We start from the raw sequence: 14,294 nt of genomic DNA on the forward strand, positions 1-14,294 counted from the left end.
AATCATTTTAAGCTTGAGAAAAGTGAACTACTATTTAGAACAGTGTCTTATTGTTCATAGAGTACATGTTACAATATGCAGAAGTTAGGAGCTTAATGTGTTTATAAATCAAAACATGAGTCCATGATAACCATATTTTCAGCATCTGTTAGTCATGGATTTTATGAAATATGTTTCTATTTTACTCCTGTATTCCAGCACAAGTCCTGCTCCATCTGTTCGGTCACTGGTGAGCTGGAAGGAATACCACTGCAGAGTTTCTAGTCATTTCCCCTATTTCACCTAGCGTAAATGCCACAGGATTCAGTTTCTTTGACTATTTGTTGTATGTAGTAGGTACTCAATAAATATTTTATAAACATTAGAAAGGAGTTTGATAGAGGGACACCTGGGTCTCTCAGTCAGTTAAGCATCCAATTTTGGCTCAGGTCATGATCTCACGGTTCGTAGGTTCAAGCCCCATGTCGGGCTCTGTGCTGATGGCTTGTAGCCTGGAGCCTGCTTTGGATTCCAAGTCTCCCTCTCTCTCTGCCCCTCCACTGCTCATGCTCTGTCTCTCTTTCTCTCAAAATAATAAATTAACGTTAAAAAAAAGAAAAGAGGGGCGCCTGGGTGGCTCAGTCGGTTAAGCGTCCGACTTCGGCTCAGGTCATGATCTTGCGGTCCGTGGGTTCGAGCCCCGCGTCGGGCTCTGTGCTGACAGCTCAGAGCTTGGAGCCTGTTTCAGCTTCTGTGTCTCCCTCTTTCTCTGACCCTCCCCTGTTCATGCTCTCTCTCTATCTCAAAAATAAATAAATGTTAAAAAAAAATTTTAAAAAGAAAAGAGTTTGAAAATGAATAAGTTTTTAGTTTATTTCTTTTGTTAATATCTTTTTAAGCTACTATGCTTGTACATGAAATAATACACCACATTGTTCCTTTTTTCTAATGTCTAATAATATCAATATTTATTGTACAAAAGTATATTCCTGTTAAACTTGATTTTTAACAAGTTTGCTGTTTATTTAAGCATGCTTTTATTATGTCTGCTCCCTTTCACTTGTGAACTCACATAATACTTTGTATTTCCCTTACTCTCTTGTCTGAGTCTGCATTATACTTATGATCTTGTCTTAATCTATATCTGCCAATTATAAGCTCCTTGAGGATAGGAATTATTACTTATTCATATCTACAGCCTTTTCAGCATTTAGTAAATGTTCAAAGAAATAAAGGAACTTGAGGGCCAATATGTTTTCCACAGAATCACATTTATAATGTGAACAGAAAAGGAAAATAGGATTTGATATACAGTTGCATATGGGTTTCCTTTTAGGAAAGCATCTTCCCAAATCAGATTATGCCAGTATTTTTGAGCTCAGTATTTCCCATCACTACACAAATACTTCTTGGTCATAAATAACAACAGCATCCTACTGAATATTGTGAGACATATCAAAAGAGAGAGAATTTCTGTCAGGAAGGAATATGAATACATTTTAACTCAGGTGCACCCTGGGCATATTTCTAAACCTCAAGAGTTATCACATATATTCCACTTGGTGTATATATGAAAGAATTCTGTCTATCATTGAGATATTGTGCTGAAATGGGAGTCTACTTAATACATGTTTATAAAAACTCTTTAAAATTTGACTGAATAGTTAAAATTCTTTTTATCTCCTAGAAGGTCCAGTGATTTTGAATGACTACGATTTAACCAAACCTCATGAAACAGAAAATGCAGACAGTGTGGAAGGCCCAACCAATGAAGATGAAGATATAGGAGGTGAGCCATTGAGTACAGACTAAAAATGGTTATAGATATGGTTGAGGCTAAATATGTGGAAGAAATCAGAAACTTGCATTTGTGGGTTGAGTTGAAAGTAATTTTTGTTCATTTTACGAATATTAATATTTAATAATTTGCTAAAGGGTATCAGCAAACTTTGAGAATTTAAGGTGCTTATTCAGTATTCAAGTTATACTAACTTCATTTCTAAAATGTTTATTTGACTCTTTTCTGTTGTAAAAATAATACATGTTCATTATAGAAATTGTGGGGTATTTCCCAACACCAACAACCAATTCTCCAATTCTTCAGAGAATAACTGGGTGTCCCACAATTCCATTAAATTCTCATACTAACTCCTGGAATTAGCAAAGAACCCACATGTTAAAGGCTCAGTCCCACAAGACTGTCCTCACTTTAGACACCAGTTGAAACTACCAGGTCTCCATGTTACCTACATTTCTGTCCAGGTTGGCTACAAATGCAGGATTTTCCACACCCACCCTCCTCAGGTTTGATAAGTTGCTAGAATGACTCAGAGAATTTAGGAAAGTGCTTTACTATTACTAGTTTATCATAACGGATACAATTCAAGAACAGCCAAATGGAAGAAATGCATAAGGCAAAGTATGTTTAAGACTTTTTATAGAGCTCAATCTTCAGAACCTACCCAGTGCCCCCCTATCACTTTGTCTTTCTGGTGATGAACCCATCCTGACTAGGGCCCTTACCCTAAGTCGCCTCATTAGCAGAAACTTAGGTGTGATTGAAAAGAGATTATTATAAATAACAAAAGATACTCCTATCGCTCAGGAAGATTCCAAGGTTTGGGAGGACTCTTGTGCCAGGAACCTGGGACAAAGACCAAATATATTTTTGTATTTTACCATAGGCCACCCACTGGTCTTTGAGCACGAATCTCTTGTAACAAAGGATCATAGGGGCGCCTGGGTGGCTTAGTCCATTAAGCATCCAACTTCGGCTCAGGTCATGATCTCGTGGTTTGTGAGTTCGAGCCCCACACCGGGCTCTGTGCTGACAGCTCAGAGCCTGGTGCTTGCTTCAGATTCTGTGTCTCCCTCTCTCTCTGCCCCTTGCCTGCTCACTTTCAAAAATAAATAAAACACTAAAAATTTTTTTACAAAATGATCGTAAAAGTCAAGATCCTGGCACATTACTACAGTCACATTCAGTCATTAATAATTATTCTGGTTGAAAATGTCTCCCAGGGTGAGGTCACTCAGGTTTACAGCCTTCCATTTGATTTTGTCAGGTTCCAAAAACAGGAATGGTCTCAGCAATGTATGGCTTCACCTTTTCAGCATCTGGTATAATTGAACTGAGAGACAATATTTACAAGTTTCTTGTTCTGAGCCTCTCTTGGCATTTTAATATAATACTGCATTTCCTTCATTATATAATCCATTGATTGATTCCTTTACCCTCAGCTACTATTCCTTCTTCTCTTCATCTACCTGAACTTTTCCACTTTTGGAAGGAACATGAGGTTTAGCTGCTGTGCTGGTCTAGATTGCAGGCAGCAATACTAGTGTAGCAAGTGCCTCCCCCTCAATCCACTCCTGTTCATATAGGGTAGAGTTACTTAGGTACAGAACTAGCAGGCTATTTTTGCCACTAGCAGTATAGCTGCAGTCACTGTTAACCTCAGTTTTGCCAAATGGAGTGAAGGCACAACCTACCCTATCAGGCCTTTAGGAATTCTGACATAAAGGTTTAACACTGTAGCTACTTAGGACATGTGGGTGGCCCAGTCGGTTAAGTGTCCAACTTCGGCTCAGGTCATGATCTCACGGTTCATGAGTTTGAGCCCCGCATCAGGCGATGTGCTGATAGCTCAGAGCCTGGAGCCTGCTTCGGATTCTGTATCTCCGTCTCTGTCTCTCTGCCCCTCCCCTGCTCACTCTCTCTCAAAAATAAATAAACGTTAAAAATTAAATAAACAACAAACCTGTAGCTACAGTTTCTTGCTTAGGAATCATCTCTGTTTCTGTCATTTGTTGCAGCGCTGGTCCTATGACTACTGCATCAGGTAGGAAAGAGAAAGCTGAGGTGATGTGAGGAAGAAAAAAAAGTATGGTCATGAAACCAGTGTCCTCTCCTCTTAGGAAGAATTATAGTCATACCAATATTTCTCCCCCCCCCCCCCCTTGGAAAAAATTGCATAGTCACACTAGCATCCTCTTCCATCTCTCTTCCCCAGATTCACCAGAAAAACAGGAATATATCAACAGGGACATTCCCTTAATCCTGCTCATGTTAAGTGTGAGCACACATTCTTGAAGACACTAAACCAGCCAGCCCTTCATGTCTACACGTTCCCGTTTCAAACAACCAGTGTTTCAGTTGCCTGTTCCAATTCTCTATGAAACTATTCTTCTGAGGACAGTATCTCTCTGCCCATCATTTGACATTATGGACTGTAAAGTGTGTTCTTGTCCCAAAGAAATGTGATTTGGTGGCCCAAATTGATGCAGTATCTTCTGATCCGGGTTGTGGGTTTTTTTTATTTGTTTGTTTTTGGGGTTTTTTTGGTTTTGTTTTGTTTTTTAGTACCCTGACCATTTGCATCTACAACCAGGTAAGCAATACACAGTCCAGAGTCAGTGTCTATTCTGTCAAAAACCATTTGTAAGCCCCCTGGGGCTACTGGCATTGGTTCAGTGTAATCCACTTGCCAGCTATGTATAAGGCCTTACCTCTGAGGAATCTTCCCCATAGCCATCGGAAGCCTCTGTCTCTCTTGTTGGCAGATAGAACAGTTATTGTTGGCATTTTGAGCCTCAGAGAGTGCAAAAGGAATATGTCCAGATTCAGCCCTCTGTATTTCTGTGGTCCCCAAATGTCTATGCCTTTCATGGACACCATTTGGCCACTTCAAGTAAGTACACTGTGATATCCACTTGGTTCCAATCCCCTTCCAAACCTGGAAGGGGATTCTTCTGATGGGCATTGACATGTCCTACTTTAATGCACTCCTCAGATTCCTGTAGTGATTTCCATACGGTCATGCCCTATATGGGCATCGCTTTAAAAGACCAGTTTTCAAGGCACCTGGCTGGCTCAGTCAGTAGAGCATGTGACTCTTGATCTCAGGGTTGTGAGTTAGAGCCCCACACTGGGTGTAGAGATTACCTAAATAAATAATCCTTATAAATAAATAAATAAGTAAATAAATAACCAGTTTTCCTTCTACCTATCCATATGGCCTGGCCACTGGCCATCACTCATGAATCAGGTAAAAACCAAAATGTGGAGGCTTTTGTCATTGTTAAAATTCTTCCATCACTGCTAGGAAAACAGCATGTAATTCATCCCACTGAATTGATGTTTTTACATCTTCAATCAGAGTGGTGGTCTTCCAAACAGGATATTGTTCATTTACCTTGGAACAGCTATCCAGCAGCTCTTTGCTGGTCAGTCAGTAGCTGTTTATCGGGCACTTCTAAGCAATGATAGAATCTGGCAGCCTCATACAGTTCCAAAGTCAGTCCTAGGAGAGAAGAGGCTCACTGCTTGTCAGTACCTCCTGCTTGCATTCCTCAGGTAGCATAATCCTGTATAAGCCATTTCCATTTTATTGTGGAACTGTCTTGGGTATTGCCCTCCCAGAAGCATTAGAGCATTTCTGTGACATCACCTAAGATATCATGGGTATGCCAGATGTTAAGATTGTTTTTTCTGCAGTCATAGGGCAGTTTCAATTGCCTCTACTAATTGCCTCTAAAATGGAATTCTTGATTCCACCATCCCAACAGTCATCACTGGGAAACACTTGCAGACTTTTGCCATAAAGCCCAGTCTATGCTCCATATGGACCCATCATCTGTCCCCACCAGCGCTGCAGCTTCTCTTCTACACTGTGGGCTTGGGCAAGCTTATCCATCCCCATTTAGAATGTCCGATTAATAGGACAGATTTACATGACTTCTGTCTTATGGAAACAATCCCCCAGTCAGATACAATGTCCATGCCCATAATACATTCAGGTGAAAGAGATGCAGCCACTTCATACATACCAGCTTTCCTCCAGACTTTCATATTAGTCTTTCAACCCTTCCATTCTTAACTGTAGCCTCCATCAGGACTTTATGAACAGGTTTTAGTTTTATAAAATGAAGTAAGGGAGATGTTTCCCAGTCAGACATAATATCCATTCCCATAACACTTTCAGGTAAAAGAGGCACAATTTCTTTAAATACAGCCTATTTCTGGGGTGCCTCGGTGGCTCAGTCAGTTAAGCATCTGATTCTTGATTTTGGCTCAGGTCATGATCTCACAGTTCATGAGATAGAGCCCTACATGGGTCCGCACTGAGGTCTGTGCTAATAGCCAGAGCCTGCTTGGGACTCTCTCTCCCTTCTCTCTCTGCCGTTGCCCCCCTTGCATGCTCTTGCTGTCTCTCAAAATAAATAAATAAATTTTTGGGGTGCCTGGGTGGCTCAGTCGGTTAAGTGTACGACTTTGGCTCAGGTCGTGATCTCACAGTTTGTGAGTTCGATCCCCATGTTGTGCTCTGTGCTGACAGCTTGGAGCCTGGAGCCTGCTTCAGATTGTGTCTCCCTCTCTGCCCCTAAACTGCTTGCTCACTCACTCTTTCTCTCTCTCTCTCTCTCTCTCTCAAAAGTAAATAAAATATTTTTTAAAATTAAAAATAAATAAATAAATAAACTTAAAAATAATAAACAGTCCAATTTCCACCAAGCCTCCCCTTTAATCCTATCAACCCTTACATTTTTATATTCTCTCAAATTGAAGGCCCCTATAAGGCTTCACATAACAAGCCACAGTGAATGAGGTTTCCATGTCAGGGAGTCCCAGAAACTTTTCTTCTCCACCCTCCTAACCATTTTACCCCTTCACATGCTGAAGACTTTAGGTCCCTAGTTAGAAGTTGAGCCCATCCCTTTTGTCATGACAAAGATTAATCTGTCCGACTATTGCCCTAGCTGATTTCAGATCAGATTTCTGTTTGTAATCTTTGCTTTCTGGCTTTGTAAGTTCCTGTACACTGAAGAGAAGAGTGGACTTGTTTGGGGCCCTTTAAGGAAGGCGGTCCCTTTGGTCTACCCAACCTTGCACACTGCTGTCTTAAGACCTTAAGACCTTTGTTTCAACCCCATCAATATGTTTCCTTTATCCTGTTTCTTAATAACAATCTGAAGATTTTCACCCTGCTGAGATAAGTCCTTTGACTATCCCCTTTATTTTTCTTCTTTGCTTTGGACTTACCAATGTTTGCTTTATTTTTCTTATTTCTTAATAACCATTTACAATTTTCCACCTTGCTGGGACAAGTCCCTTGACTCTCCCTTCTGCCTTTTCTCATTTTCTTGTTAATTAACCTAATGTTTTTATTAGCATCTGTAAAACCCAAGAGGGGAAGCTAAGGCAGCAGATTCACTCAGGTTTCTTGGACTGTTACTTGATTTTGCAGCAGGAAGGTTACACGGGGTGCCTGTGCAAAAAGGCAGAAAACTGTGTTTTCTTAGATTCTGTATTTGTCTCTTTGGCATCCATTCACCTCAGGACCAGTTTTATTAACTGTATTGTCTTATATTCGTATTTTGGATGCTTTGACATTTGGGGTCCTTACAGACCTGAGGAAAGGCTGCTTTTCCCGGGGATAGCCAATTCTTACAGATAGCAGAGGCGTTAGCCAGGATCATGCTTTTCATATACAAATCAACCAATCTGGAGTCTGTATGTCTCGCCCATCTTCTTACCTAACTCTCATACACCAAGTTAATATTTCCTCTGCCCAAAATCATCTTACAATGAAGTATATCAGATAACTGGAGACCATTCTATGTCCCAAAGTCTTCCAGAATTATTCAAACCAGCCAATCCTAAACTATTTACTCTGCCTACCTTGCCTTTTCTCATAAACTCCAATAAAAACGCTAGCCTAGGATTTCCTTCACTGCTCTTTTCTGCCTCCTGACTGGCACTGGTGCTTTCCCCTGTGACCCTGTGTGGCATGTGGCAGTACCCCTCTATGAGTCCTGTGAGTATAATAAACTTCTTCCTTCAAATCTTTGTTCTCATCTCCTCTTATAGCTCTACCAGCGTCACCATACCATATCCAATATGCATGCTCTTAGAATACCCCTTTAAACCACAGCATTTACCATGACCAGGGTAACAGGCACATTCCATGAATGAATATGTCTGTTATCATAAAGCCAATCCTATATGGCTTACATACAAAGTATATCAGCTGTTACACTTCGGTGTTCCACTCAGCATTTATAAATGGAGGCAGACAGTCCTCTTCTCAGGGTAAACAGACCCTAGAGTGGTTTTATCTAGTCCACCAGACTGCTGTGTGTCTGGATCATGTATAGCCATCTGTGATTATTCCATAGTGAGTTGTGGGTTGGGTATCAACTCAAACATGTTCTTCTTCTCTGTAGAATTCAAAACCAAATATACTTGCTCTAAATTAGTCACTCTTACTGTCCATTTTAGTAATGGTTCTTCAAGAAGCTGATGATACTGATTCACAAAATGAGATGCCTTCACACTATACCCCCTGATTTCAATAGTTTCTCGGTTTTTCCCTCCCTCAATGTGAACTCTCTTTTTGGTGACCAGAGGTCTTAGAGGTCCTCTCTGTTGTTACCTCAAAATTTTACCTTTTGGGGAAGCTTTTAGCCTAATATCTGAAGCTTAAACCAGCCAAAGTCTGAGCTTGGTCTAACATCAAGGTTTGAGCCAAAACTCTCTTTTCATTTCATTTTCATAGTAACCAATTTCACCTTTTCCCGATTAGTTTGCATTTCTTTATGAATCCAGTGAACCACTCCCCAGGAATTGGATCCATTTCTGAAAACCCTTGGTAATTTTACCTTTAGTAACTGATCATAACATAGCTCCTTAACCATAACATGAGTCACCACATGGCCAGGACTCAGAAGTCCCTAATTTCTTGCTCTTTCTTCCTTTCTCTTCCCAAACCACATGTTTCCACAAGCCAGACTGCTCTAGCAAATCCCACTCCTGACACCAATTCTGGGATTTTTTTTTTTTTTTTTTCTTTTCCAACACCAACAACCAATTCTTCAGACTCCAATTGGGCAACTAAAAATTCAATTCAGTTATCATACTAACTCCTGGAGCATAGAACCCACAGGTTAAAGGCTCAGTCCCACAGAACCCACAGGTTAAGGGCTCAGTCCCACAAGACTGCCCTCACTTTAGATACCAGTTGGAACTACCAGGTCTCCATGTTACCTGCACTTCTCTCCATCTTGGCTACAAATGAAGGATTTTCCGTACCCACCCCCCTCAGGTTTGATAAGTTGCTAGAATGACTCAAAGAATTTAGGAGAAATTTTTACTTAATGTTTCTAGTTTAGTATAAAGGACCAACTCAGGAACAGCCAAATGGAAGAGATGCATAGAGAAAGGTATGGAGTGGTGGGGCATAGACCATCCATGCCCTCTCTGGGCACACCACCCGCCCATCATCTTGATGTGTTTACCAACCCAGAAACTCTCTGAATCTCATTATTCAAGAGTACTTATAGAGCTCAATCTCCAGTCCCTACTCCCCTTCCCAGAGCTTGGTGGTTGTGACTGAAACCCTTAACCCTTAACCACTTGGTCTTCCTGGTGACTATCCCATCCTGAGGTTAACTAAGGACCCCATCCTAAGTTCATTAGTATAAACTCAGGTATGATTGAAAGGAGGTTGTTATGAATAACAAAAGACACTCCTGTCACATAGGAAATTCCAAGGGTTTTAGGAACTCTGTCAGGAACTGGGGACAAAGACTAAATATATTTTTATATTTTACCACAGTTTGGAAAGTTCATAGAAAGAAAAAAGAAAAATTCACCTCTATCCTTGCCACCCAAATATAGTCTGTATCAGCAGTATGGAAAACTTCTAGGCTTTTTGTGAATTTGGAACACTATATTTATATTAACATTGCACACATTTTATGCTAATATTTATGTTGATAAATCCGATCACTATTCCTTTATGAATGTCACTCAGATCTCATCTTAGATGTCATTTCTTCAGAGAGATTTTCCCTAACAACCCAGTGACTGTTCTTTTTTTATCCAGTCGTTATTTTAACACACTACCCTATTTTAATTCTCTGCATGGCACTTACCGTGGATAATTTTGGAGTTTTATTTATTTCTTTATCCTTCTACCTTTTATGAGCCAGGATCTTGGGCTGTCTTTTTCACTGCTAGATATTTGTAGCACCTAGAATAGTACTTGGCTCATAGTAGGGTGTACAATAAATATTTGTCAAATAAGTAACTAAATGAGTACATTAGGTTAATTATACATGTGTATCTATGTGTTTCATAAAGGAAGAAAAGAAAAAAAAAAGAATGTTTGAGATCTTTTCCTTTTGTCTTAGATTCTTAAGGGACCAAGAAATACAATTCTGTGTCTAAAACTTCTGAGATTCAAATCACAGCTTCAACTAACATTCCAGCTCTGCCTAGCTGTACATTAATTTGTACCAGTTCTTAACCACAGAGACTGAAAAAATGCTGCCTGGCACAGGATGTGGTCATTTGTGCTGAGGAAAGGCATACAATGTTCTATCAGTTTTATGCAACCTCTTGAAGATGCCATCCATGGAGTCACACTCAGAATAAGGCAAACAATAACTGTGCCTTTGGCTTGCATTTTTCTGAATTAGTGTTTCCGAGTTCTGGTAGGTGATGCCATTTAAGTTTAAGTTTGAACTTTTGATCAGGAAATTTATAATTTATGTTAGAATTTGCTCTGGATTCAGAAGTAGCCTGTGAGTTTTATGTTTTTCAGGTGATCAGAAAAAAAAAAAAACAACCCAACAGGTTAAATACTCAAACATAAACAAAACACCAAAGAATTTCATTCAACAATAGGAATTTAAAACAAATATTGTAAAAACTCATGTGATACAGCACTTCTCTGGGAATCCATACAATAGATTCCAGTCCTCTACATTTTGACCCTGCTCCAGAAGTGCTTCCAAAGAGAAAAGAGAGAGATTCAGTCTCTGTGGTCCACTCAATCAATTTGGGTCATCTTCAACTGCTGTAGCTTCTGGTGCCATTTCTATTGCCTTACCTTCAATTCGATGTCAGTGATGATTGGGATATTGGTGTATTTTTCTCAGTTGTTAGGGGTCTGGGAGTGTCATAATGGTTCTTGGTAGAAACTAGAAGATATAATCAATCATTCTAAATGATTTGGGAAAGAGAGAAGAAATGGCTGTTTCCTTTAAGCCTGATTTAAAAAGAAAAGAACAGGGGTGCCTGGGTGGCTCAGTTGGTTAGGCGTCTGACTTGGGCTCAAGTCATGACCTCAGGGTTTGTGAGCCTGAGCCCCGCGTCAGGCTCTGTGTTGACATCTCAGAGCCTGGAGCCTGCTTTGGATTCTGTGTCTCCTTCTCTCTCTGCCCCTCCCCAACTTGTGCTCTGTCTCTCTATGTCTCTCAAAGAATAAGTAAATGTAAAGAAAAAAAAAGAAATGAACAGGCTAACTTTAGCATTATTTTATTATTTCATTATTAAACTCCAAACTGATTATTGTACTGTTAATGCTAGCACTTAATCTGAATCATATACCTTTGGAAAAGGATGTTACAAGGTCTCTGCTTTTTAAAAAGATAAAATATGATCAGTACATACAAATTATACATGCTAAATTGAAAAATAATAGAACTGAAAAGTAGCATTGCCTGATAGAAGATATGCCTATTGCATAATAAGGTACTTCTGTCATATGTAGCATAGAGATGCATTAAGACTAGTTAGGATTATACTTTTAAAGGTAGTTAGAATTAGTTTTTTAAAGAAAATTTAGCTATAATGTAATAATGATAAACAAATTTAAAAGCATACTTTAGAGGATCCGATTTTATTTAAGTTTAATGGAAGCATTTTTTCTAATGTTCTTTAAAAAGTTTTAGAACTAAGATCTGTCTTGGAATATTTTAAATTCAGAATAAATGTAATCATGTCTGATTTATATGTTAAAGAAAGTGAAATGTCATGTGCATCTAAGTTTCCAGCTCTTAGAAAATTGTTTTTTATACCAAAGAGACTCATAAATATGGAGAACAAACTGAGGGTTGCTGGAGGGGTTGTGGGAGGGGGGATGGGCTAAATGGGTAAGGGGCATTAAGGAATCTACTGAAATCATTGCTTCACTATATGCTAACTAATTTGGATGTAAATTTTAAAAAATAAAAAATAAAGTTAAATCAAAAAAGAAAAAGAAAATTGTTTTATAGAAGATTAGAATGCTAACTTTATTTTTCTCTTATGGAATGATAGACTAAATTTTTTAGGGGGAAAGAATGTTTACCAATTGGAATTATTGTGTGAGAAACAAAATAAAATATTTGGAAAAAAACTTTTAAAAGATAGTAACATTTAACATAAATTCACTTATTTCCTACCCTCCAGGTATTTTGATAATTTTTAGTTTTTGTTTTGTTTTTTAAGTAATCTCTATGCCCAGCGTGGGGCTTGAACTCACAACCCAGAGATGATCTTTTTTTTTTTTTTTTTTTTTTTTTTTTTTTTACTATATATTCCTAGGAGCCTAGTGCAGGAGTTAACAATTTTTTTCTGTAAAGGACCAGGTAGTAAATATCTTGGGCTTTGTGGCCAAATGATCTCTGTTGCCAACTTCTCAACTCTGCTGTTGTACTGTAAAGCAGCTATAGAACATACATAAATGATGTGCATGGCTGCATACTAGTAACTTTATTTACAAACACAGGCTGTGAGACAGATTTGGCCTGCAGACCATAGCTTACTGACTCCTGGTCTAATGTATACATTTATCGTATGATGAGTTAAGAAAGCTTTTGCTCCTTGAAGGGAACAATGTTCATGTAAATATTTCAAAAGGACATTAATGGGGAGTCTAACACTATTATTTTCTAAATTAGAAAAATATAGGAGCATCTGGATGGCTCAGTCAGTTAAGTGTCCCACTCTCAATCTCAGCTCAGGTCATGGTCTCATGGTTGGTGAGTTCCAACCCTGTGTTGGGCTCTTTGTGTGCAAGTGGTGCGCTCTCTCCTTCTCAAAATAAATAAATAAACTTTTTTTTAAAAAAAGAAAAGAGGGGGGCGCCTGGGTGGCTCAGTTGGTTGAGCGTCCGACTTCGGCTCAGGTCATGATCTCGCGGTCCGTGAGTTCGAGCCCCGCATCAGGCTCTGGGCTGATGGCTCAGAGCCTGGAGCCTGCTTCCGATTCTGTGTCTCCCTCTCTCTCTGCCCCTCCCCCGTTCATGCTCTGTCTCTCTCTGTCTCAAAAATAAATAAATGTTAAAAAAAAAATTTTTTTTTTTAAATAAAATAAAAAAAGAAAAGAGGGGAGGCACTGGGGTGGCTCAGTTGGTTAAGTGTCTGACTTTGGCTCAGGTCATGATCTCAGGGTTCATGAGTTCATCATCGGGCTCTGTGCTGACAGCTTAGAGTCTAGAGTCCGCTTCAGATTCTGTGTCTCCCTCTCTCTTTGCCCCTCCCCCACTCACACTCTGTTGCTCTTTGTCTCAAAAATAAACATTAAAAAATTAAAATTAAAATTAACAACTACATGGATGGAACTACAGGGTATTATGCTCAGTGAAATTAGCCAGTCAAAGAAAGACAAATACCATATGACTTCACTCATAGAAGAATTTAAGATACCAAACAGATGAACATAAGGGAAGGAAAGCAAAAATACTATTAAAACAAGGAGGGGGACAAAACATAAGAGACTCTTAAATAAAGAGAACAAACTGAGGGTTGCTGGAGGGGTTGTGGGGGAGGGGATGGGCTAAATGGGTAAGGGACATTAGGGAGGATACTTGTTTGGATGAGCACTGGGTATTATACATAGGGGATGAATCACTGGAATCTACTGAAATCATTATAGCACTATATGCTAACTAACTTGGATGTAAATTTAAATAAGTAAATAAATCAATTTAAATTTTAAAAAAATAAGAAAAAAAGAAAAGAGGGGCACCAGGGTGGCTCAGTTGGTTAAGCGTCTGACTTCAGCTCAGGTCATGATCTCACGGTTTGTGAGTTCAAGCCCTGCGTTGGACTCTGCTGACAGCTTGGAGCCCAGAGCCTGCTTTGGATTCTGTGTCTCCCTGTCTCTCTGCCTCTCCCCTGCTCACAAGCTCTCTCTCTCAAAAATAAATAAACATTAAAATATTTTTTTTTAATTTTTAAAAAATTTGAGAAGAGGAAAGAAAAATATGTATCATTACTAGCTTTGTCTATCTCACACATATATAGTGATTATGGCTCTGTACATAAACTAATTGGTCACAAATAAAATATGTGGATTAAACGTTGTGTTACCACTTAGTTGGCTCCTCCTTTCTTCTTGAAAATTTAAATCTAATAGACTAATGCACTGGAAATATTTACATCAATTCAAGTTAATTTCCTCCATGAGGCCTCCTTGTACTATCCCGCCTCCCTCAAGTGTAGTCTTAGGGCTGAGTTTTTGGAGTGTGTTTAATTAATACTTG

General features: G+C 39.1%; 1 protein-coding gene across 2 annotated transcripts in view; it reads left to right on the forward strand.

The window, feature by feature from the left end:
* The window catches only part of IKZF3 (IKAROS family zinc finger 3), a 93,701-nt gene that overhangs the window by 25,874 nt on the left and 53,533 nt on the right, over positions 1 to 14,294 (forward strand). The window contains exon 3 of one of the 2 annotated variants that reach the window (XM_019416029.2): positions 1,667 to 1,768. In XM_019416029.2, the coding sequence (XP_019271574.1) occupies positions 1,667 to 1,768 (102 nt within the window). The remainder of the gene's footprint in view (positions 1 to 1,666; positions 1,769 to 14,294) is intronic. The other variant, XM_019416028.2, reaches the window with a different exon arrangement.

The sequence above is a fragment of the Panthera pardus genome, unplaced genomic scaffold (assembly GCF_024362965.1).
Source record: "Panthera pardus isolate Hobbes unplaced genomic scaffold, ASM2436296v1 HiC_scaffold_3, whole genome shotgun sequence".
In the NCBI taxonomy this organism is placed as follows: Eukaryota; Metazoa; Chordata; class Mammalia; order Carnivora; family Felidae; genus Panthera; species Panthera pardus.